This window comes from Schistocerca nitens, chromosome 11, assembly GCF_023898315.1.
Source record: "Schistocerca nitens isolate TAMUIC-IGC-003100 chromosome 11, iqSchNite1.1, whole genome shotgun sequence".
Taxonomy (NCBI): Eukaryota; Metazoa; Arthropoda; class Insecta; order Orthoptera; family Acrididae; genus Schistocerca; species Schistocerca nitens.
In genome coordinates, this window is record NC_064624.1 from 124,560,469 (window position 1) to 124,588,264 (window position 27,796).

Genomic DNA, 27,796 nt, shown 5'->3' on the forward strand with positions numbered 1-27,796 from the left:
CTGGCCTCCACAGAGTCCTGGCCTGAGTCCTATAGAACACCTTCGGGATGTTTTGGGACACCGACTTCGTGCCAGGCTTCACCGACCAACATCGATACCTGTCCTCAGTGCAGCAGTCCGTGAAGAATGGGCTGCCATTCCCTGAGGAACTTCCAGCACTTGATTGAACGTATGCCTGCGAGAGTGGAAGCTGTCATGAAGGCTAAGGGTGGGCCAACAACATACTGAATTTCAGCATTACCAATTGAGGTCGCCACGAACTTTTAAGTCATTTTCAGGTGTCCTCATACTTTTGATCACATAGTCTATGCTTATTTCTATGTCATCCATACAGGAGTCAGTCTGATGGTCAAATGGCGGTACGTTTGTATGGTTCTCCTGCGAGAATGATTTCTTGAACATGAAATTTAAACCTTCGGCTTTAATTTTGCTATCTTAAGCTGTCACACCAGACTTGTCCACAATGGACTGAAAGGAAGCCTTAGACCTGCTTAGCAATTTTTCATATGACTAGAATTTTCCAGGGTTCTCTGACAGATACTTTGCTAAGGTGTGACAGTGGTAGTTGCACGCTTTGCACATAGATCGTTTCACAGTCACACAAATATCTACTAACCTTCGGTTGTCTTCTTTTGTGCATCCCCTTTTGAACCTTTAATGCAACAGCTTCTGCTTCCTCAGCATCTTAAGAGTTTCGTAATTAAACCATGGTGGGTCTCTTCCATCCTTTATCCATTTACTAAGCACGTAACTCTCCTGACCACAATTTATGATCTGGTTATACTTTGCCCATAATTCCTTTCTGGTACTAAGTGATGCCAATTCACTGTCTAAGTAAGATATTAATAACTGCTTATCTGCTCTATCTACCAGCAACACTCTCTTAGCCTTCATGACTGATTAACTTTCATAATCATAGTTGCTACAATGATATCACTAATTCCCAATTTCTAGACCGACATTGTCGATAATGTTTGGCTTATTTTTTGCTACGAGGTCTAAGATATTTCTGTTGCGTGTGAGCTGCCAAACTAGCTGCTCAAGCCTATTTTCAAAACACGTGTTCAAAAGTATTTCGCATGACTGTCTGTCTGTCTGTCTGTCTATACTCATCACAATGAACCCATAGACACCCTAGGCTATACTGGGCAGGTTAAAGTCGGTTCCAACTAGTTTTGCATGATCTGAGTATTTACACGCTACTGACCATGTACTTTCTTTGACTAACTCTAGAACTGCCACAGCAGAATCAGGTGGCCAGTAAAAACATCCAACAATTAACTTAGTTTTGCATACACTCAACTCATCACACTCAATTCCGACCTCAGACAGACAATATTATTGTCAATTACTATGAAAACTCTCCTCCCCCCCCCCCCCCCCATGGTCTCTAATCTGTATTTTGAATCGCTAAATATTTCACAGCTTTCCACCTCGGATTTCAGCCAGCTCTCAGTTCCAAGGATAATCTGAGTGTGGAACTTTCCTGGAGGATAGTAAATTCGGGAACTTTATTATGAGTACTTCAACAGTTTACTGATAAAATTGTGAGTCAAAGTGTCTTTATTCTGAATGTTGTTTGACTTGCTGTGAATCGACTGTTGAGTGTTCATCTGAGCACCTCAGACTACCACCTAGCCTAACCCTCATGTGCACTCCACAAGTATTCTGCTGCCCGAGTAGCTGCTCCCTTTGGCAGTGCACCCCTGACCTATCAAGGTGAGTCCTACAAATCCCCATACGATAATGCAGGTTCGGAAATCTGCAGCCGAGACCGTCACAGAGTCGCCAAAGCCTTTGGTCGAGACCTTCCACTTGGCTCCAAACCAAAAGACCCCGATCAACTCTGGGAATGGAGCTGCAAACTGCGAGCTCTTCTCGCACCCCGCAGACGAGGCCAGCAGTCTTCACTGCCTCCGCCAGCCACCTGCACGAACTGAGGTTATAATTCTAAATTAACTTGTTGGCAATTGTAATCCATAGGTATTTGAGTCAACTGACAGCATTTAGAATTGTGTGAATTATTGTGTAACTGAAATTTAATGAATTCCTTTTAGTACTTATGCAGGCACTCAAGCTTTTTGTTATTTAGAGTCACTTGAGGCTACTTACACCGTTTGTCTCATAAATCATTTATATAGATTAGTAACAGCAGAGTACCTACGATAGTTCCTTGAGGAACACTAGATATCACTTGTTTTACTCGACGGCTTTCCATCAATTACTACAAACTGTGGCCTTTCTAACAGGAAATCATGAATCCAGTCGCACAACTGAGATGAAACTCTATAGGTATGGAAATTGATTAGATGTCTTGTGAGGGACATCAAAAGCCTTATCTAAATCTAGAAATATGGAATGAATTTGATATCTCCTGTTAACAGCACTCTTTACTTTGTGTGAATAAAGAGCTAGTTGTGTTCGATGAGAACAATATTTTCTGAACCCGTGCTGACGGTGTCATTAGACAATGTTCTTCAAAGTATTTTGTCAAATTCCTAACGCAATGCAATACAATTCTCGAAGAGATTCGAAAAATCCTCTTTGGACATTAGAACATTTCTGAGTATGGTGAAGTACATAACATTTCCAGCTAATTAACATAATTGGCAGTAGTTGAGTTTGTAGTGTAAAAATCTAGCAGTCATATAGCATCTGGTTCTAATCTCATTAGTGGCAACTTTTTTTATTTTCATTTAAATCCACCATTAAATCATAATTTTTTTATTAAAAATTACATCTTTTTATTTCTGATTATGCATGAAAATGCACTGATTCACAATAAATGAAAATTTAGAACAAAAATGAGACTCATCAAATAAAAAATGTACTGCTTTTTATATTTGTAGAGAACGAACAGTATTATTCACTTATATACAGGGTGAATCGCGTAAGTCGTAACACCCCCATTATTCTGGGGACGATTGCAGGTATCGACAAGCAGTGTTCGGCGAATCATAGCCGACTATCTACGATATTTCCGAACCGGGACAATATTAGATAGTGGCGCTCCCCCTCCCTCGAGTGTTTGAGGCAGAACGCCAAAAATTTTAAAAATTGACTTTCCAAACAAAAATCTTCATTTTGTAGCGCACATCTTTCTGAAAAGTCTGATACATAAAACATATGTGTTTGAGGCAACGTAAGACATGTTATTTGGTCTAAAGTGTGCCGAAGTGCAGTGCCACTCCTCTTCACACAGCATTCTTCTATCGCACGTCTCTGTATTTCGCTCTGTGGAATTCAGACGTGTAATATTTTGTAATGGGTGCCATCAAACTATGTTTAGGCCAGTGGAAATTTAAAACGTCCTGTGGTGCCCCTCCTGCCCCAGTCGGCCGGTTCGACATCCTGCCCCTCTTAAAATAATAAACTGACAATTAATACTGGATGGGATTATTTGTAACCAGAAGAACAAGAATTCTTTGGAAAATTTGCACTCTTTATTGCCTATTAGCCAATAACTTGCTGTTTTGTGTGACACAAAATTAAATATAGGATACATAAAACCACTAAAGACAGGAGACAAGCAAGACAGTACACATTTCTTCAATCCTTAAGTTCTAGCATTTTTTTCTCTCTAATCTTGTTACAACTTTACATGGCATGCTTTCCTTTCTAGGAAAGAATCTATTACCTCATCAAAGTTCGTCAACGTTTTGCTACATGAAAAAACCAAATGTCATTGTCTAATACTAGAAAAGCTGTTAATACAAATACTACCCAAGACTAGTGTGGCTTCTCGATTTGATTATGTGTATTTTGTCACTGTCTGCTAGATAAAATGAAATAGGCCTGCCTAATATTCCAACAATTGTTACACACACCAAACAAACAAGACTGTTTTGGCACAAGTGGTCATTTTTATAACACGACAGTATATAATTCACGAAGTACCAATATCAAATGCCTATTAAACCTACTGTAGATTAAAACTGAAGAAACTGCAAAAAGGTGGCAAAAAGGTGGGAATTTAAGGAGATGGGACCTGGATAAACTGAAAGAACCAGAGGTTGTACAGAGTTTCAGGGAGAGCATAAGGGAACAATTGACAGGAATGGGGGAAAGAAATACAGTAGAAGAGGAATGGGTAGCTTTGAGGGATGAAGTAGTGAAGGCAGCAGAGGATCAAGTAAGTAAAAAGACGAGGGCTAGTAGAAATCCTTGGGTAACAGAAGAAATATTGAATTTAATTTATGAAAGGAGAAAATATAAAAATGCAGTAAATGAAGCAGGCAAAAAGGAATACAAACGTCTCAAAAATGAGATCGACAGGAAGTGCAAAATGGCTAAGCAGGGATGGCTAGAGGACAAATGTAAGGATGTAGAGGCTTATCTCACTAGGGTAAGATAGATACAGCCTACAGGTAAATTAAAGAGACCTTTGGAGATAAGAGAACCACTTGTATGAACATCAAGAGCTCAGATGGAAACCCAGTTCTAAGCAAAGAAGGGAAGGCAGAAAGGTGGAAGGAGTATATAGAGGGTCTATACAAGGGCGATGCACTTGAGGACAATATTATGGAAAGGGAAGAGGATGTAGATGAAGACGAAATGGGAGATAAGATACTGCGTGAAGAGTTTGACAGAGCACTGAAAGACCTGAGTCGAAACAAGGACCCGGGATTAGACAACATTTCATTAGAACTACTGATGGCCTTGGGAGAGCCAGTCATGACAAAACTCTACCATCTGGTGAGCAAGATGTATGAAACAGGTGAAATACCCTCAGACTTCAAGAAGAATATAATAATTCCAACCCCAAAGAAAGCAGGTGTTGACAGATGTGAAAATTACCGGACAATCAGTTTAATAAGCCACAGCTGCAAAATACTAACACGAATTCTTTACAGACGAATGGAAAAACTAGTAGAAGCCGGCCTTGGGGAAGATCAGTTTGGATTCCATAGAAATACTGGAACACGTGAGGCAATACTGACCTCACGACTTACCTTAGAAGAAAGATTAAGGAAAGGCAAACCTAAGTTTCTAGCATTTGTAGACTTAGATAAAGCTATTGACAATGTTGACTGGAATACTCTCTTTCAAATTCTAAAGGTGGCAGGGGTAAAATACAGGGAGCGAAAAGCTATTTACAATTTGTACAGAAACCAGATGGCAGTTATAAGAGTCAAGGGACATGAAAGGGAAGCAGCGGTTGGGAAGGGAGTAAGACAGGATTGTAGCCTCTCCACGATGTTATTCAACCTGTATATTGAGCAAGCAGTAAAGGAAACAAAAGAAAAATTCGGAGTAGGTATTAAAATCCATGGAGAAGAAATAAAAACTTTGAGGTTCGCCGATGACATTGTAATTCTGTCAGAGACAGCAAAGGACTTGGAAGAGCAGTTGAACGGAATGGATGGTGTCTTGAAGGGAGGATATAAGATGAACATCAACAAAAGCAAAACGAGGATAATGGAATGTAGTCGAATTAAGTCGGGTGATGTTGAGGGTATTAGATTAGGAAATGAGACACTTAAAGTAGTAAAGGAGTTTTGCTATTTGGGGAGCAAAATAACCGATGATGGTCGAAGTAGAGAGGATATAAAATGTAGACTGGCAATGGCAAGGAAAGCGTTTCTGAAGAAGAGAAATTTGTTAACATCGAGTATAGATTTAAGTGTCAGGAAGTCATTTCTGAAAGTATTTGTATGGAGTGTAGCCACGTATGGAAGTGAAACATGGACGGTAAATAGTTTGGACAAGAAGAGAATAGAAGCTTTCGAAATGTGGTGCTACAGAAGAATGCTGAAGATTAGATGGTTAGAGGACATAACTAATGATGAAGTATTGAATAGGATTGGGGAGAAGAGGAGTTTGTGGCACAACTTGACCAGAAGAAGGGATCGTTTGGTAGGACATGTTCTGAGGCATCAAGGGATCACCAATTTAGTATTGGAGGGCAGCGTGGAGGGTAAAAAATTGTAGGGGGAGACCAAGAGATGAATACACTAAGCAGATTCAGAAGGATGTAGGTTGCAGTAGGTACTGGGAGATGAAGAAGCTTGCACAGGATAGAGTAGCATGGAGAGCTGCATCAAACCAGTCTCAGGACTGAAGAGCACAACAACAACATTAAACCTACTACAAACAAAAAGTTTTATGTTAGGGAATAGTTTCACATTTCATTCATACTCTCTAGCTTCTGAAGCATGAGATCGGAAAGTAGTGGTATGAAATTTTTATATAAATTTGGAATTGTCATATTCTTCCATAATTTGTGGGAGTCCCCGTTTCTTCTCCTTCCTCGTTCTAACAAACAATCTTGCCATCACTAATTCTATAACTATTCCTGCCAGTGTCAAAATTTATTCTCTGGTTAACTTCACAAACCCTGCCACAATCACCGGTTTAGTTATCCTGAATTTATTCTCCGGTTAGGCGTTATAACGTGTTTGTACAACGCGTTTTCCGCGCTTCTTCCAGAATAGAACTTTAGCAGCTGCTACCCGGAGACTGTATAACTGGCCCTTAGTAGTGTAGCGGTCTGGCCAAAAATTTTCTGTAAAAATTTCATTTTCTTGGATCACTGAGAAGACAATACATAATCTTTGTTGCTCGTTATTCCTGTTAGTTGTTTATTTCCACTCTGGTAGTATGAACCTATGGAATTTGCCAGTAATTATAACAACGCTGATCGTTTGCAAACCCAGTCAACCACATAAACAGCAATTGTCATTCACCCTTACGTGTGTACGAAATTGCATTGCAATGTCAACGAAGTCGACAGCATGTATTGCACGTAGACCCGTCCCCTTCCGTTTGCAGGAAACTTTATTTCTAGACCCGACGGGGATTCCCCTGGCAGAGACATCACGTACACCATCCACGCATTCAAAAATCAACTTACGATTCATTCAGAAATCAATATTGAATTTGATCAAAAATGTTCATAAACCAACAGAGATGCGTTCAAAATCATATCAGTATTGACAGACCAGCGTGCACAGGATGTTAGGCGCTTTGTGAAACAAGGTCTTTTTACTCAATAATGTGAAATTCAGATTCGATTCATACTGCGCATTATAAAAGCTCATGGCCACAGGTGTAATGTGGCATATATATATATATATATATATATATATATATATATATATATATATATATAAACAAAGATGATGTGACTTACCGAACGAAAGCGCTGGCAGGTCGATAGACACACAAACACACACACAAAATTCAAGCTTTCGCAACAAACTGTTGCCTCATCAGGAAAGAGGGAAGGAGAGGGAAAGACGAAAGGATAGGGTTTTAGGGGAGAGGGTAAGGAGTCATTCCAATCCCGGGAGCAGAAAGACTTACCTTAGGGGGAAAAAAGGACGGGTATACACTCGCGCACACACACACATATCGATCCACACATATACAGACACAAGCAGACATCTCACAAGCAGAAATATGTCTGCTTGTGAGATGTCTGCTTGTGTCTGTATATGTGTGGATCGATATGTGTGTGTGTGCGCGCGAGTGTATACCCGTCCTTTTTTCCCCCTAAGGTCTTTCCGCTCCCGGGATTGGAATGACTCCTTACCCTCTCCCCTAAAACCCTATCCTTTCGTCTTTCCCTCTCCTTCCCTCCTTCCTGATGAGGCAACAGTTTGTTGCGAAAGCTTGAATTTTGTGTGTGTGTTTGTGTGTCTATCGACCTGCCAGCGCTTTCGTTCGGTAAGTCACATCATCTTTGTTTTTAGATATATTTTTCCCATGTGGAATGTTTCCCTCTATATATATATATATATATATATATATATATATATATATATAAAACCAAAGATGATGTGACTTACCAAATGAAAGTGCTGGCAGGTCGACAGACACACAAACAAACATACACACAAACTTCAAGTTTTCGCAACAAACTGTTGCCTCATCAGGAAAGAGGGAAGGAGAGGGAAAGACAAAAGGAAAAACCCACATCCTTTTGTCTTTCCCTCTCCTTCCCTCTTTCCTGATGAGGCAACAGTTCATTGCAAAAGCTTGAATTTTGTGTGTATGTTTGTTTGTGTGTCTGTCGACCTGCCAGCACTTTCATTTGGTAAGTCACATCATCTGTTTCTGCTGTTTCCACATGTCTAGAAGTGATGTACACGTATAATGGACACACCTGTATTCACACCTGTTGTGACATGTTGCCGACTACAGATCCCATGCGAAAGAGTTCAAGTAAAGTCCTTGTTATGCACATGCGTCACAAGATCCGTCGAAATACGTGTTAGAAACAGCACTGTGAACATATATCTTGTTCGTCAATATTGTTGTTAATGTTTATGTTTTTGTTAATATTTATTATTTTGTTCGCAGTACAGTGATATATATATATATGAATTGCTTATGCATGTTGGTGAAGGCGGATCACTCTTCAATTGTACTGGCTCCATTTTTCCGTTTGTTTAACGGGGTGTACCAAAGCTCTCCCGTCCGCACTGATTTTCGACGATTTTATAAGTTGCGCTAGGGACCGCATCTACCTTCTTTCGAAGTTAGCAGGCAACTACGCTGTTATGTGGCGGCTCGTTTCGGCCCATTCAATATCTGTCTTCAAGTGTAACGAGCGAGTAACGGAGTTTATATTTCATACCTGCCACAGCGAATTTATGTTCGTGGGGTCTCTATTCTAATTCGAACGTTTGACATACGCTATACGTATTCGTTTCGGAATACTGTTTCTACGTCTTCTGTTAACTATACATGGTTAGCATTATGAAGACAATTAATAACATTTGTGAAATACAACTTTGTTTGCGGAAAACATAATGATGTTCGAAGTCGCCAGTGTGTCACATCATCTTTGTTTATAGATATATTTTTCCTACGTGGAATGTTTCCCTCTATTATAACTATATATATATATATATATATATATATATATATATATATATATATATATATATATATATATAACAAACTCCGTGATGGAACGGGATTTGTCATTAAACTCATTTCAAAATAAGTCAACTATGAGCAATGCATAACAAAGTGTTCCGTAACAGCTACAGTACAATTGCTTGCCGAGGCTGGCAGTGTCATAAATGAGGTAGTTCGGGCCCAGGTTCTACCGAAATTGTTACTACTACAATTCAAAACACTGCCACATGTTACAGGGTCTGCACTACACCTACATTTGAACTTTAACTAGCAGACAAAGTCATATGTTCTTGTTCTACAGTCCTACACTGCATTATGTGGTGAGCATCTCTTACAAACCATTAAACGTCCACAGCTGGTCAGGCACTACAGCATCGCAGCTTGTCAGGCACTAGAGCATTCGGTACACTGGTATGTTGTTGCGTTCATGCACTTTTTATTTTGCAAACATGTTTTTATACACATTGTCTTTCCAAAGTGAGCTTCATCCCATGATGTGCAATACCAGTAACTGAGAATTGATTACATTTTCGATATTTATATGCAGAAAATGAAGTTACTTCCAATTCTCTCTGGTAAAACAGTTCATATGGATACAATTCACTTCATATTAGCATTTATTAGGTAATTTTGCATTTTAACAGTTTGAAGTAGAATTCACATCTATAGCTAAATGCAAAATTTTCAGGTCTCTAATAACGAGTACATTAGAACAAAGAATAACTAATGGGTGGGCGCGCTTGGGGGCGCGTGCGTGCACCCACCCATTAGTTATTTTCTGCATATAAATATCAGAAATGTAATCAATTCTCAGTTACTGGTATTGCACATCATGGGATGACGCTCACTTTGGAAAGATAATGTGTATAAAAACATGTTTTTTTGACGATAAAAATTGAAAACAGCAAGTACATTATAAAATGAACATTCTAAAGTACAATGAGAAAGCTACATTTTACAATACCTTTACTTTGAAAGTAAACGGTAGATTGGTGTATTGATATTAAACTAATTTGAATGTTTTTTCGCTCTACTGAAAAACGTAGATTTTTGACATTTGTTGGTTTTCTTAGGACGTCTACTTCTACTTGGGTATCCTCGTCCAGGTTCAGAAGAAAATACTAGAGGTGAGTAATTTATCCTCTTCCCAAGAATGAGAAGAAAATATATTGAAGGCAGCATGTCTTTACTTTTAAGAAACCTACATTTCGTGGCATTTTAAATGAAATTCTCAAGAGCATATGGAGAAATATTAGTAACTCATACCGGAGAAATATATGACATAAAATGGTTTCATTAGGTCCAAATGTGTCAGCGAAACAAAACAAATGCATTCTCTATCGTGTGATGACCACATGATTCACGTTGCGCTTCGACAGAACTGGCGGCTAGTCGTGACGCTCCCTGAGATATATGAGCCCAAATCTCGGAAACGGAGATCGATATCGTTCTGATCTCAACTTTAAAAATAATTTCGATATGTTAGCTTCTTTTCATTGGCAACGATGTATGACCTAACATGAACCATACGTAAAGTAGCCAGCGACCACATTTTTCACTCTACACAATTCAAATTTTATGCAGTAGGTTACTTGTAAATTAAGTATGTGAATAACTGTGACGAATATAGGAAAAATAGATACCTCATTATCAAGCTGTGATGTGAAACTGTAAGATACGTAAACATCAATTTTTTGTGCCTTTTACTTTCCTCACAATCGATAGAGAAGTAATATACAGCGAAAAAAAACACGCAAAACTGGAAGAGATACTTTTCAATTTTTTTAGAGTAAAAGGAGAATCTGTATCGAAAAACTAACTCTGGGAGCCGATGTAACTTTGTTCCATTAACATACAGTATTTTTTACAGCAAGAGAATCGGAATTCTTATTTTTCTTATGTATTTGAATCCGCCGCCGCCGACCAGAGCTTGGGAAACAGCGACGACTCCTGTCGCGTTGCGGCCTTGTCGCCGTCTGCCAGGGTGGGAAAAGAGGAGGGGGCAGCGTCGCAGTCGCAGCCAACTGTCGCGTCTTGGACAACGTAATTTAAAGATGACAGAGGGGGAAGGAAAGGTATATGAATGTGGAAGGATGAGATCGACAGAGGGGGTGGGGAGGCGGAGATGTGCAGGGAGAGTTGGGAAAACAGTTTAGGACATATATCCAATTCGCATGCATATTTAGCAATTGTGAAGCATTGATGGGTTTGCTAGTATTCAATTTCTCAGGTTCAGGACTCTACTTACACATCAACGTCTGTTTAAAAGAAGTATGTTGTAAGTAAAAGTCAACAAAAATTAATGAAATATGTATTTTTTAAACATTTTTGTGGTGTTCATAAAATAGCCTGCCCCAACTTAGCACCGAGTACAAGTGAGACCAATTAGTTAACAATGTAGATTTAATGCTTCAGTTATATGCTTGACAAATAATTAAAGTAATTAAATACAACCATCCAATTTGTGCAGTCTGGTTCCCCAGACCTCGACAGATACACAAAATGAAGAACTCCATGACAGGTGAGAAAATTACTAATCAAATCAAATAATCTGTGCCTCTCAACATGACACACACATACCTTCTCTTTCTTAATGTTGAGAGTATCCTGCTCAAGAACAAAATCCTCAGCAAATGGAGCAACCTAGAACAAACAACATAAATCATCAGATCATACTGGAAGAAAGAAGCTTTATCACGTTTATGCATATCACAACAAACGCCATCAATAATGACAAAAAATGAATTTAACTCTCACAAGAGAGTAAGTTGGAGCTACATTTGAGGAACTGTGTGTGTTCAGTGAATTCAGCAGCATTTGTAATAGCAACAACACCCTATTAAGTTTGAGATCTCTGAAAATATTCCAGTTTCAGTGCTAAATATCACGAATGTCTACGGAAATACTTCTTGAAATATGTTAATGAAAGTATTCCTTGATTCATATCCACTAATAAAGGACATTTTAGTGTCACAGTCCACCACTATATCATTATACAGAGTTATCATAACAATCTGAAAAGCTTATAAGAGTGCTGCAGGGTATAACGTACCGAGAACTAATTCTTAAGAAAAAAATTTGATACATTGCGCCACTTCCAAGTTAACTAGCAATGAAGTGAGTCAATCAGGCCATTGTGCACGCAAATTCAAGCAGCCCACCAGAAATGAAGTTGCCAAATGAGTTCTTTGTTTGGTTTCCTGCAACCAAACAAGAGAGCAATACAAAAATTGGACATAGGTTGGTAGCAAGAACTGAACCTGAGCCAAAGGCCGAGAAGTCTTGTATGCTATCATCTACGCTATGAGAACACCTGATACTGTATCTGGCAGGCCACTTGAGTCTAACTTCAACGTTAAATAATTCGGAACTGGTGCAACATACTGAATTTCCTTCTTAACAATTACTTCTCAGCAGCACAACCTCTCCTGGAACATCTTTACATGCTTTTTAGACTATTTCTAACCACCCTGTAGATATAATAAAGGGACCATGTACCAAAGTAGTAAATACTCACAGAAAATGAGCCATATTTAGGTATCGCAATAGCTTGGCATAACAAACAGAAGTTCACAACTCTTGTTCATACACATGTAATGCATGCTCATCCTTAGGCCCTGAGCAAATGGCGCAATTGAAGTGAAACCTGTTTAAAATGTGAACTGGTAACTTTTGAACCACTTCCTGTTTACTTAAATCGGGCTCTACAGTTGGTGTGACTGCTGAGTGACTAGCCAGTAAATTGTTTGAAACATGCTAGCAATGAATTGCCAAAGGTTCATGTCCACATGACCCAGCACTGAGTTGCATCGTGGTCTCAAATACAGTTCTGTACTGATTTAATCTGAAGATGAACAAACAGGTTGTGAACCTTATCTTTGTATGGGAAGTCGAAAAACATATAATTTTATTCAACTATAAGCTCCCAGGCTACTGCAACAATGATTTGACAAGGAAAGAGTGGTATAAAGTGGGAAAGTAGTTTGTATGAAAAAATGTAATGTACATACATAAAAATAACTTTACCGGTATGTCAATGGGAGCAAATTTACAAAAAAATGTAAATTGTACTGGGAGTATTCTTGTGTGTGACTAGCAGCAACTGTGTCATTCCATTAAATTACATTCTCATGTGCAAATAAACAGTGAAAATAGTGGGAAAATGACAGAAAAACAACATATCTCCAATACGAGTACACGCAATGGGGTTCACATACAAACAATTTAAGGAGCACAAATCAACACATTATATTTCTGTATATACAAATCTCAAGACATCTAGCTTTTGAAAATAAAAGTAATGCCTGGAGCAATCAACACACCAAATCACTGTAGCGTTGCCTAGACAGTCTACGTGATGTAATGATCACACGGCATTGATGACAGAGTCCCACTTGGGGAAGTTTGGCCGGTGAGCTGCTATTCTTTTCAGCTGACACCACATTGGGTGACTTGCATGCCAATGATGATGAAATGATGACGAGGACAACAGAACATCCACTCCCCGATGGGAGAAAAATCTCCAGACAGGTCAGGAAGTGAACCTGGGCCCACTGCATGACAGACGTGCTGACCGTCCATCTAAGGGGGTGGACAGCCTTTCTACAAAGAGCTATAAATTTTGAATCTGTCTGCTGCAGTTCCTCGGCTGTTAGCAACAGCCTGTAGGTTATGTTTCTCTGGAAGTACAGAGTTTTGTTTGTTGGTTTTGCAGCTTCTCACTTTATAGTCGAGCAGTGTGTGAACTGTATTAGCAGGCAGTCAGCAATCAGTTGCCAATCTATATCACCTGCCTGTTCCGCTCCATTTCAGTTGCTCTGTGTACAGATGGACTTAGAGAAACATCTTCATCCCCCTTGGCTAAAAAAATGTGAAGAAAACATGTTTTCTAAATATTGTAATACCCCGGAATTGTGCGATAGGTGGGACCGAGCAATAACCGTGTAAGTCGAATCTGCATAAGATGGTAATCTATTCTGCATACAAATATGTACAAATTATATTCCATTGGGACCAGACACTAAAGAAGACAATGTAAATTAGAAGGAAAATGTTTACTATAAATGTTCAGTAACACACTACATTATGTTACTGTCAAGTATTATTGCATGCAATGATGTAAATCTAATTTATTGTGATGTAGAAGGCTTCATAAACACTAAAAATTTCATGCGATGTGTCAAATTTTTATTCTTCCTGCACAATATTTTGTCGTAGCACACTAGTAAAATTTTTATTCCCTGTTTTGAAGCAGAAAAGGGAATTTGTATGAATACACTTTTTCTAAAATTTTCAACTTTTTCTATTTAACTGAGGCTGTCAGTCAAGTTTGGAGCTGTCAATTGATCATCTTGCTCATGCATTTCTATAAGCTCATCAACTGTCAGCTCCCAACTGTGTGAATTAAACAATTCTTGAATGTCATAACCATCCACATCTAAATGTAATTGGCCAGTAAAATCTGATCAGGTCCTGGTGCTGATTACCCCTGTATTTAAGAAGTGAAAATAAATCAACACAGTTTTTCCAGATGCCATTTAAAGCTTTTTGTGAAACTTCATTCTGAAATTGTTTAATAATTCTCACAGCAACTAAAACGTTGATTTTCTTCCGAAAGCTCGTTTTGTCCCATAGCTTTGCGCAGATGGGCAAATGATCGTCTCATGTAGTAAGCTTCAAATGTTTTAATAACTCCTTGGTCCACCTGTTTAAGCAAGCTGGCTTTATTCATCAGCAAAAATACTACTTTGACATATCGATCAAAATTAATCACAGAAACAAGAGAAGGACCTGGTATCTTGTCAATTAACAGAATCACTTTAAATAGGATTTGTTGTAATTGGCAATAATATCTGCCTTGAGGTTTGAAGTAATCACCAAATGAGCCCTTAAAAAAAGGGGGGGGAGGGGGGGGAGCTGCTTCCAAGCTCCAGCATTCACCTTCAGAGAGGTTTTAATTTACAATCACCAGCTACATTCAAACCAACCATCACTGTCAATTTACCTTTGGCGGCTTTACAACCAGGAAAGATTCTCTCTTCATGCCCAATAAAACTTTTTTAGGCACCTTCTTCCAGCAGAGACCAGTTTCATCTATGTCTACTATTAGAGATGGGCAAACTCGTTCATCCTTGGGAACTAGTTCACTGGTGATCACTCGTATTTGGGAACTGTTCATCTTTACTTGTTCACCATTCATTTGTGCTTGGTATATGGTTCCTATGAAAAATTGAAAATTAGTAGCATAGGGACTGAAGATGGGAGGTGCCAAGAGGGGCACTTTTCTCTCCCCTGGAGTACAGAGTTTTTATTCATAACAGAATTCTCGCACACTTGTAATTTTCGTGATTCTGCAAAACCTCTCATTAAGCCAACTGTAGTATTATGTGGCTGATCGCTACAAAATAACATAAGGTGGCGCACAAAAACCGGCCGCGAGTACAGATTGCTCACCAATTACGGACGATTTGTTGAGTGCTATGAGCAGAATAGATAAACATGTAATAATTAGGCAGTGAAGAAATGACAAATAAGCTAACGCAAACAACAACTTCGAAACAATAGATGACAATTGGTGGGTGACAATGAGCAGTCTAGTACTCGGGGCCGATATTTCGTGCGCCACCCTGTACCACTGAAATAATGTTGTACAAGTCATCATATTCTCTTTACACAATGTGACACCAGACACTCGATTATGGAGCGTGGGCTTCACTCAGTTGTAAGTCGGTCTGCCTCCCATAACAATGAACATGCTCTTTTAGCTTGGATAAAAAAAATGCCCACTTGTGTGTGCCATGCCGACTTCCTTTGCATGTATAATAAATGTCTTGGATTTTTACAAGTATTTCTTCTGTTGTTTATCGAAATAGTGAAGAGAGCTGATATGCTGTTTTGTTACCTGAAAAGATGTATGTATTCCATACCATTCTATAATTTTTATGTAATTTACATAATTATAAAATACATTTTAATTACCAGTCTTGGACGCTAAACAGAATACAAAACAAACCAGAAGTTCAGAGCTCAAAAAAGGTTTGAAACAGATCTAGAATTGGCATGCGCAGTAAACAAAATGAACAACTCGATACTGAACTATGAGCAGTCAGCAGTGGAACTAAAACGAGTGGCCACGCGAAGGACGAGTCCGGCCGACCGAGACCGAGACCGAGACCAACGGGAGCAGGACCGAGGCTGGAACGAGACTGGCCAACATGCCGTTGCGGGAACAAGTTTCCCATTCCCAGGAACTATAAGTAGAAAGTAGACCAAAGTGAACTATGAAAGACCGTTCCTTCGAATTCGTTCCTCGCTCATTCCATTCATCTTGATGAAACATTCCTTTGGACCCGTTAGTTTGCAAACGACCCATCTCTATTTACGATGATTTTGCTACTATAGCCACCTTCTACTGCCAGTTTCTCTGGACAGAGTGATGCAGTCTCTTTATCAGCACTTACTGCATCTCCACTTTCAAGCAGAGGTTTAGGGAAAGAGGTACAATTTAGAAAAGTCACCCAGAACATCGGGTCAGGGGATACTTACTTTCCCCGGACCTAGGGTTCTGGATTACTTTTCTAAACTGTGCCCATTTCCCTAAACCTCTCTAGTCCTTTTCCTTCAACACTCTTCCTTCCCCTTCAACTCTTCCAGTAGAAGGAGGCACTGGCTTCGAAAGCTTGTGAAAGTTAAATCTCTCTCTCTCTCTCTCTCTCTCTCTCTCTCTCTCTCTCTCTCTCTGTGTGTGTGTGTGTGTGTGTGTGTGTGTGTGTGTGTGTGTGTGTGTTCCCCTGCAGCCACTTGGTGAGTAGGTTTAATTATCTGTCCATTTACATTATATTGGTGTATCCTGTTATTGATAATCATTTCACAGTGGATGCCTACTCAAAAGCAGGTTCATTAAACAAAATTGTAGCCATTCAATTTGTTCTTGATCTTGTACTGGTAACAGAGAACAATGTGAATACAACCAACTGTGGTGTGCATGCCTTAGTATTAGCATATGAAAATATTTGGAACACATGTGAATGTTTTCCTGATCAACTGCTGTAAGCTGTGTTTAAAAATGCCCCATATATTACTAACCGCTCATAAGTATGGATATAAAACATTTCTTCAAAGATCTCACCAGCTTTGTTTAGAAACTTGCTAGTCACACTGTATGCATGAAATTAATTGTAGGTACATGTTCTTAATTGTTTATGCCTCATTTCCACATAAATAACTATACGTGTTTTTGCTGTTTACTGACCTCATTTAAGCGTCAACTTATAAATTTAGCAATTTTTGAGCCACACAATTCTTTTGGTGTTGTCTCTACGTGATGATGTTTGGGACCCTTTCTGATCATGTTCTATATTAATGACCTTGCAGACAATATTAATAGGAGCCTTAGACTTCCTGCAGATGACGCAGTTATCTACAATGAAGTACTGTGTCAAAAAGGCTGCACAAGTATTCTGTCAGATCTTCATAAGATTTCAAAGTGGTGCAATGACTCGCAACCTAGTTTAGATGTCCAAAAATGTAAACTTTTGCACTTCATGTAACAAGAACATAGTGTCATATGACTATTATTTTCTACTTCCTTTGCCAGAAAAGTCGTGAACCCGAATTCTGAACGACCAGTGAGACACGAACTTGGGAGTAAAAAACCAGTACGGGGCCTTAAATACTCCTACTCGTGGAGCCTGAGGAGGATGTGATGGCGACAAGCTGCGTCGTAGCCCTTATGATCAAAGAAAACCGCAACAAGAGGACGGCACTGGGAAAAAGGCCTGCTGAACTGCAGTTTTCAATTAATGGAGACAATTGATCAGAGACCGTCCCTCCTGAAAGCCACACCAGTAACGAGATAAAATGTGACGAGATTAGAGGACCCAACTGAGCAAATGGGTCAACATCCATTCTAGTAACCTGGAGGGGACACTGGTCAGACTGATTGGCCGGAAATTAATAAGGGACGCCAGATCCTTGTCGGGCTTACGGAATAGACCCACAACAGTGTCTCTTTACTGAGAGGGGAAAATGCCTTGGAGCCAAATACAGTTACCGTATTTAATCGAATCTAAGCAGCACTAGAATCTAAGCTGCACCTGAAAAATGAGACTCAAAATCAAGGAAAATAATTTTCCCGAATCTAAGCCGCACCTGAAATTTGAGACTCGAAATTCAAGGGGAGAGAAAAGTTTTAGACCGCACCTCCAAATTGAAACAAAGTTGGTCCATTGTAACATGAGACACAATTTAGGTTGAATGGATGAAGATACAGCTACAGTAGTTTGGGACAAGTCGTAAGCTTAGCGGTTAAGCTTTAGCAGGTAGCCATTGCTATGCGTCAGGCGCTCCGTCCGTATTTATACGGGTACCCTTCCGTTTTCACATGCTTCATCTGGTTTGAATCGACTGCTTATTTTGCTTTGATCTGATAAGTGCCATTCTCTTTGTTATAGGTGTTTACTTCACTCTAAGATGAAAATGCGTTATTGTTCCGTGTCATGCATTGTTTGTCACATTCTGATAATGAGTGTTTACGACCTGTCGCCGCTCGCGGCATGGCTTCCTTTTGTGCCTGCTACCGCCACAATCCAACTGCGGCTAGCCTTAAAATTTTCGATTTTTTGCTCTCTAGTAGTGTCATGCGCCTTAATTTTTAAAATTTCGGTGTTCACGGGCAGGAATTTCTGACACCGTTCCTTAACAAATTCATCTAAAATCACTTCTAGTGTATGATATCAGCCACACATTGGCCCACTAAATGCTTTCCTGCTACTCGAACATTCAAATAATTTGTCTCTCTGCAGTCGCCATCGCCTGACGTTTCTCTCATCAATCCAGTATCGCAGACCTGCAGCACGGTTAGAACTTTGTTCCCTAAACTGAATTTGGCACTATAATGAAAGCCCTTCATTATGGTTCACTGACACCAACAAGCATGTCACAAACTTCCACGAAGCAATAGGTGCCGCTATGTGGAATCTTAATGAGCCCCAGCGTATCAACTCGTGCAACAATCGTAAAGCCTTGTGCATTGTTGGTATTTTTATGTAAGGAAATTTATTATCGTTGCTGCGAATATTTGAAAGGCTGCTACATTCGAAGATGCACAATATGGAATTTCTATTTACTTCATTGGATAATGTATGAAAATGCAGCGTTCGAAACTCTGGGCAGAGAAAAAAAGCTCATCTTCTACCTTTTTTTTTAAATTTATTTATTGACGCAGAGGTTTTGGCGCCAGTATTTATCTTTGTGTCTGCAAAGCATGCCTGTGTAGGGCTACATATATTCGACGGCAGCAGTTAGTTGTGGCGGCTCCTACCAACATTTTTCAGAACTTCCGCTTGCTTTGCACTCGATTCTAAGCCGCAGGCGGTTTTTTGGATTACAAAAACTGGAAAAAAAGTGCAGCTTAGATTCAAGTAAATAAGGTAAGCACTGTTGAAGCAATTAGTTATGGATGGGATCAGGCCCAGGAGCCGAATCATGAGAAGAAGAGGGGACCAGAAGAAGCTTCCATTCAGTATAGTGTGCATTGTAGGATTCCACTTGACAAGGCACCAAACATATGTGGAAAGCTTCAGCCCGCTGTTTCTGGAGGAGGAAGGCACTTGGATACTAGGTTTATAAAACATTCCCACTTGCTCTGTTTGATTAAGTAACGGGCTTCAGTGTGGAGACATTTAAACGTAATAAGACCGGCAGAGGACAGATACCGCTCGAGATGTTGCAAGGCGCGACAATTGCAGATAGCAGTGGCAATGGTGTTGTTCCACTACAGAACTGGCAATGGTGAATGGGCCCGGTCAAGTGGGGAACAGCAATGCCGGCAGCCCGGATTGTCTTATCAGATAGATTATGGACGACGTCATCAATGAAACCTGACAAAGATTATGATAACGTGACTCGGAAGGTATACAGAGGCCATTCAAGCATGACTGAAAGCACAGTGGGGTTACCTGGTCATCGGGAGGCAGAAAGGGAACAAGAGAATCAACGAGCCACTGCCACAGAGGTCATCATGTGGCAACCAGTGTAAGGATAAAACAAGGGAAGGAAAGTCAGCGAAAGATCAGTGGCAAAAAAAAAAGTGCCGTATGCAGCACTAAAATGAGTAAAGAACCATGATTAAGAAGGCATTGATCTTTTTTTTTTGCAAGAAATTGGTCACGAGAAGCCCCGACTCGAAAAAAAAACACTGAAGCTCTGTTCAACAAAGGGCGATGGGCATTAAAATCCCCCAAGAAGAAGGATGGGAGGGAGGGAGTGGGAATTGCTGAAGTAGGGCAGTTAGGGCAACAGGTGTAGGTGGCCTGCCAGAGGGAGATAGAGATAGCAAACCTCGACTGCAGAGTCCAAGTGGACCCGGACGGCAACTGCTTCCAATGAGGTACGAGGGTGGATACAGGTATTGACAATATCTGTACAGACACCACTGGAAGCCTCCAAAGGGCTGACCTGGTTCCAACAAAGCACGGAGCCAATGAAGCATTGGTGACCGAGCTTTAGTAAAATGAGATTCCTACAGAACGACACAAGCTACCAAGTAAAAGACAGTAAGGGATTATAACTTTGGAATGCAACGGTAGCATCCATTTCAGTTCCATTGCATAAACACGGAGCAGATATCCAAATGGGAGGTGAATGGGCTTTAGAGAACCATGCTGTTGGGTCACCATCCATCACAAATGAGGACATGGTGACAGCCATAAATAACAGGTCAGGCTCATGTTGTGAGGAGGGATGTGTACTTCTAGGGGCATCAGTTGAGCCTTGTCCTTGTCTCTCTCTCTCTCTCTCTCTCTCTCTCTCTCACACACACACACACACACACACACACACACACACACACACACACACACAAAACCACAGTCTCTGGCAGCTATGCGACAGTCCTTTTTATTGTGCCTAGCAGCGACTCAGCATCACTGCCATATGATGAGTAGCAACTATCCTTTTCACGATACCATATTTACTCGAATCTAAGCTGAACTTTTTTTCCGGTTTTTGTAATCCAAAAAACCGCCTGCGGCTTAGAATCGAGTGCAAAGCGGAAGTTGTGAAAAATGTTGGTAGGAGCCACCACAACTAACTTCTGTCGTCACAGGCACAAAGATAAATACTAGCACCAAAAGCTCTGTGTCATAAAAAAAATAATAATAATAAAAATAAAAAAAAAAAAGGGCGGAAGACGAGCTTTTTTCTCCGCCCCGAGTTTCGACCATTGCATTTTCATACATTATACAATGAAGTAAATACAAATTCCGTATTGTTCATCTTCGAATGTAGCAGCATTTCAATGCACTACGAAAATCCGACTGGCAAAACTGTTTAGGATGTTTGCCAATATGGCCAACTCTGCGTTCTGAATTTTTTTCCTACCTGTGAGAAGAGATGGTTGCTAATAGGAACTTTTATGAATTGTGAATCACATGCAGTACTCTCTCCACCACAATAATAATATGAACATAAACATTTTGCCATGTATTCTTTTGTGTTTGCTGCTATCTCATTTAAATCCTGTCTGCCTAATAAACTACGAAACTAGAGTGAGACAACAGGAAACGCGGAAGAATATACACATCATGTCATGTTTATATTCGTATTATTCTTATGCCGAATAGTGATACAGTCAGGAATGTAGCACAGCAATTGATTAGATTTTTAAATCTAAGATGACTAATTTCTGTGCAGAATGTAATGTACTAAAGAGGCGTCTGCGAAGATTTTCAAACGGAGAAAATTTTTCGCTAAACTCTCATTCAGAACATCTTCCATCGTACGCAGTCTATTATCTTGTTCTTGTTGATCATTATCAAAGAAAGCAGCAGTGTAAGTAACAACAAATAGCAGTCTCTTGCCATTGTTTTGCTAATGAGACGATTCCTCCTCTTTTTTTTTAAGCGGCGGTAGCACGCACAAAGGCAAGCCATGCCGCGAGCGGCGACAGGTTGTAAACACTCATTATGAGAATGCGACAAACAATGCATGACACAGTACAGTAATGCATTTTCAGCTTTGAGTGACGTAAACACCTATAACAAAGAAAACGGCACTTATCAGATCAAAGAAAAATAAGCAATCAACTCAAACCAGATGAAGCACGTGAAAAAGGAAGGGTACCCATATAAATACGGACGGAACGCCTGACGCATAGCAACGGCTACCTGGTAAAGCTTAACTGCTAAGCTTACGACTCGAACCAAACTACAATAGCTGTATCGTCATTCATTCGACCTAAATTGTGTCTCATATTACAATGGACCAACTTTGTTTCGATTTGGAGGTGCGGCCTAAAACTTTTCTCTGCCCTTGAATTTCGAGTTTCAGATTTCAGGTGTGGCTTAGATTCGGGAAATTTTTTTTTCCTCGATTTCGAGTCTCATTTTTCAGGTGCGGCTTAGATTCGAGTGTGGCTTAAATTTGAGTAAATACAGTACTGTTTTTAATCAAACATGTTTAACCGACGTGTTTAGGCACAGTCATACAAGTATTCACACAACTGTACAACCCCGCCTTGCTAAGTTGTGCATTAGTGGGAATATATTACTGTTCTGTGACATAAAACTGCAGTCTGCAGCATTTACTTTTAAATAAGGTGGATATTAAAGTCACCTAAAAGTGCTACTAAAGAAGTCTACACATTGTATTTATAGTGAAGCAAATAATAGTTTCATTTACTTTCCCTGCAGTGCACTGAAAATGCATTTTTTTGGGGAGGAGGGGGGGGGGGGAGGGGGGGCACGAAACAAAGATTTCAATTGCAATATATGAGTAATTTGTGATCACTTCTGTAAAATAAACAGAATCGAAGTAGCAACCGAGGAAGACTGGTAATCTCATGAAGTAATATTGGGAATACAATACTCTAATAAACTAACAAAGTTTCATATTTGGATGGGGGGGGGGTGTTATGTGGGGGGGGGGGGGGGGGAGGCAGAACATTACCAGGCTTTCAGGTACATTCACTGAAGTTCAAACCAAAATACCTGTCACTGTTTTGAAATTAATTTTCAATGAGTACTGTAAAGTTAAGTGTAGATCCCCACACAGGATCTACCATATTTCATGACATCAATCAAAGCAAACATGAAAAGGTCACTTTGCCCCAGACACACGTTCACACAATGCGTTCTACAGCCATTTCAGAAAGGTGGTGTGGGGTACATGATTCTCCAGTTTACACAAAGGAGTAGACGGACATGTTTTTATTAACTGCCATTAATCTGCTAGAGTTTCCACAAAATTAGAATACGTACAAATAAACATCAAGAAATTAACAGGAAAGTCGCTTCAGTGACAAAAGGCAGCCAGTTTCCCTATTGTATTAGCTATCCGTTGTTTATCTGCTATTACAGCTTGATTAATACGAGGGCCATCCAAGAAGTACTCAACCTGACATATAGATAGTGATCATTGTTTCAAACAGATGACTACAGTGGAAAGTACCAACATTATGAAGCTCAAGTTTGAAGTTTAACAATGCTCTGTTGTTCAATATTTGTGCGGCAGCCTTCAATAGCGAATGCTCTCAGAAAATTTGTGAAAGTGGATGAACTTGTCATTGTTACGTGATAACACTACCTTCATTTGAAAGGTCTTAGTCTAACTAATATTAAAGCTGAGCTATTTTCTACTGGGGGCATCTGCTCCTTCATTTACTACAGTAAAATATTTGGTGGCAGAGTTTACACAAGGCCACACGAGTTGCCAAGACGAACAGTGCAGTGGTAATCGCGAAAGCGTTACGGAGATGATAGATAAACTCCAGTGGAAGACTTTGCAGGAGAGACGCTCAGTAGCTCGGTACGGGCTTTTGTTGAAGTTTCGAGACCATACCTTCACCGATGAGTCAAGCAGTATATTGTTCATGAGGATAAAATCGGAGAGATTAGAGCCCACACAGAGGCATGCCGACAATCTTTCTTTGCACAAACAATACGAGACTGGAATAGAAGGGAGAACACAGTCAGGTGGCTTGCGGAGTATGGATGTAGATGTAGACCAAATGAGGTGACCACACCAGAAATTGGGTAGAACTGCCACGACTGAAAGTGCACAAACTACCAAACATCATAGGCATTTCAAAAAGTGCTGTATGTACATCACATACTGACTGAAAATTTGGACATTAGAAAGCTGTGCACAAATTGTGTGCCACGTCTACTCACAATGGAACAAAACTGCACCACCACGAACTCAGTCGACTGTTTGGCAATGTTTTGCTGCAATAAAGCCAAATCTTTATGTCCATTTATAATTGTTGATGAATGTGGGTTCATCACTTCGGATCTGGTACAGAGGAAGAGTCCAAACAGTGGACTGAAAATGGAGAATCTGCTCCAAAGAAGACAGACAAGGTCATGGTAGTCATTTTTTTGATATCCACATGGGATAACTTGAATTGATTATCTTAAAAAAGGAAAAGCAATCACTTGTGAGTAATATGTGAACTTATTGCAGCATTTTAGTGATGAAATGAAGCAAAAATGGCCACATCTAGCAAAAAATAAAGTTTCTTTTCGTCATGACACTGCACCAGTTGACACATACATTACCTTGATGGGTAAAAACAATGAGTTAAAGTTTGGATTACTTTCTCGTGCACCCTAGTCATAACATTTAGCCTCTTCTGTTTATTTTGTGTTTACAAACTTGAAGGAATGACTTGGTAGTGAAAGATTTGCTAAAATTGAAAAAGTGGAGCCTGCAGCTGAGGGTTATTTTGCAGTGCTCGACAATTCTCACTACAAATGGGGTCCTGAGATATTGAACACATTTGGAAAACGGGTACCGCACTGAAAATGGGCTATGTAGAGAAATAAGATGTTTTTTTCCCAAAAATGTTTGTGTTTAGTTTGTAATGTACTTCTGGGAAAGCCCTTATAAACTGAGATGACGAAAGCAATGAGGTAGTGATAAGCTTACGTATAGATGGAGGTAGTATCATGAACACCAGATATAAAATGGCAGTGCATTTGCGAAACTGTCTTTTGTACTCAGACAATTCATGTGAAAATGTTTCCAATGTGGTTATGGCTGCACAATGGGAATTAACAGACTTTGAATGCAGAATGATAGTTGGAGTTAGACACATAGGCCATTCCATTTCAGAAATTGTTACGGAATTCAATATTCTGATTCTACAGCTTCAGGAGTGTGCCGAGGATACAAAATTTCAGGCATTGCCTCTCACCACGGACAATGCAATGGTCGACGGCCTTAATTTAATGACCAAGAGCAGCGGTGTTTGCACAGAGTTGTCAGTGCTAACAGACAAGTAACACTGTTTGATATAATGTCAGAAATCAATGTGGGATGTATCACAAACATGTCCTTTAAGACAGTGTGCCAAAATTAGGCATTGTAAAATACTTAACATGAGTTCTTTACAGATGAATGGAAAAACTGGTAGAAGCTAACCTCAGGGAAGATCAATTTGAATTCTGTAGAAATGTTGGAACACGTGAGGCAATAATGACCCTACGACTTATCTCAGAAGATAGATTAAGGAAAGGTAAACCTACATTTCTAGCGTTTGTAGACTTAGAGAAAGCTTTTGACAATGTTGACTGGAATACTCTCTTTCAAATTCTGAAGGTGGCAGCGGTAAAATACAGGGAGTGAAAGGCTATTTACAATTTTTACAGAGACCAGATGGCAGTCATGAGAGTCGAGGGGCATGAAAGGGAAGCAGTGGTTGAGAAGGGAGTGAGACAGGGTTGTACCCTATCCCTGATGTTATTCAATCTGTATACTGACCAAGCAGTAAAGGAAACAAAAATTCGGAGTAGGAATTAAAATCTATGGAGAAGTAATAAAAACTTCGAGGTTCGCCAACATCATAATTCTGTCAGAGACAGCAAAGGACTTGGAAGAGCAGTTGAACGGAACGGACAGTGTCTCGAAAGGAGGGTATAAGATGAACATCAACAAAAGCAAAACGAAAATAATGGAATGTAGTCGAATTAAATCGGGTGATGCTGAGGAAATTAGATTAGAAAATGAGACACTTACAGTAGTAGATGAGTTTTGCTATTTGGGGAGCAAAATAACTCATGATGGTTGAAGTAGAGAGGATATAAAATTTAGACTGGCAATGGCAAGGAAAGCGTTTCTGAAGCAAAGAAATTTGTTAACATCGAGTATAGATTTAAGTGTCAGGAAGTCGTTTCTGAAAGTATTTGTGTGGAGTGTAGCCGTGTATGGAAGTGAAACATGGACGATGACTAGTTTAGACAAGAAGAGAATAGAAGCTTTTGAAATGTGGTGCTACAGAAGAATGCTGAAGATTAGGTGGGTAGATCATGTAACTAATGAGGTGGTACTGAATAGAAATGGGGAGAAGAGGAATTTATGGCACAACTTGACTAGAAGAAAGGACTGGTTGGTAGGACATGTTCCGAAGCATCAAAGGATCACAAATTTAGTGTTGGAAGGCAGCATGGACGGTAAAAACTGTAGAGGGGGACCATGAGATGAATACACTAAGTAGATTCAGAAGGGTGTAGGTTGCAGTAGGTACTGGGAGATGATGAAGTTTGCACAGGATAGAGTAGCATGGAGAGCTCAATCAAACCAGTCTCTGGACTGAAGATCACAACAACAACAGGCTATGACAGCTGATGACCAATGCAAGTGCCTTTGCTAACAGCTTGGCATTGCCTGCAGTGCTTGTTGTGGGCTCATGACTGTATCGATTGGATCTCAAGATGATTGTAAAGTTGTGGCTCGGTCAGTTGAGCTCCAATTTCAGTTGGAAAGAGCTGATGGTAGGATTCGAGTGTGGCAGAGAGCCCACAAAGATATGATCTCACATTGTCAAACAGACTCGGTGGTGGCTCCATAATCGTGTGGGCTAAGTTTACATGGAATGGACTGGACCATCTGGTCCAACTGAACTGAACATTGCCTGGAAACGGTTATGGTTGCCTACTTGGAGGCCACTTGCAGCAATTCACAGGCTTTATGTTCCCAAACAGCAATGTCATGTCACCGGACAACAATTGTTTACGACTGGTTCGAAGAACATTCTTGAAAATTCGAGTGAATGATTGGCCACCCACATTGCCCGACATGAATACCATCCAACATTTATGGGACATTATCGAGATGTCAGTTCACACACAATATCCTGAATTGTCAACACCTTCGCAATTATGGATAGCCATAAAAACATCACGGTTCAATATTTCTGTAGGGGACTTCCAATGGCTTATTGGCTGGACCACACCGGGCAAAAGGAGACCCCATGACTTGTCACCTCAGTATATTTACAAGAGTACACTCAAGAGCCAACTGTCATGAAAAAAATTAAAGTCAATGTACAACGAGCACTGCTGTTATCTCTGCTACTTGTGAAGCTTTTCAAACTTCCAAACAGATTTTCAAAAAATCTGTCGGTCATGCGGTTAACACACAATATGTTTCATTGTCTTTTGGCTCTGCAGGTATTCTGAATTGCAATAAATGCTTTTTACTAACGAGAATCTTCCAAAAAGAAATTTAACAACTTTAGAAGCTGTCAAAACTAGACACGATTGTCTTAATGGGGTTTCCGCGATTGTTATTTAAATAAAAATATGGCATTTCAGACTTTGATCACAATTTTTTATTTTCAATGACCAGTTTCAGGCTAGCTGTCCATCTTCAGATCATATATTGCAGTTACAGAGTAACTTGTCAGTACAGAACTATCAGTTTGCTGTCATAACAGCAGCTAGCCTGAAACCGGTCACAGAAAATAAAAAAAATAAAAAAAAAATAGCGATCAAACACTGAAATGCCATATTTTTATTTAGAAGCTATGGCACAGAACAGACATTTACTCTTTGCCATTCTTTTTTTTTTCTTTCTTTCTTCTTTACTGCTGTGGAGGAACGAAGAATCATTTTAGCACAACTTTTCTAAAACCTAGTGGTCTACCTTG

The 27,796-nt window shown here is 39.8% G+C and overlaps 1 protein-coding gene across 1 annotated transcript in view; it reads right to left on the reverse strand.

The window, feature by feature from the left end:
* The window catches only part of LOC126212699 (uncharacterized), a 106,801-nt gene that overhangs the window by 57,434 nt on the left and 21,571 nt on the right, over positions 1 to 27,796 (reverse strand). Inside the window, exon 4 of the mRNA XM_049940114.1 lies at positions 11,449 to 11,511. Within this exon, the coding sequence (XP_049796071.1) occupies positions 11,449 to 11,511 (63 nt within the window). The remainder of the gene's footprint in view (positions 1 to 11,448; positions 11,512 to 27,796) is intronic.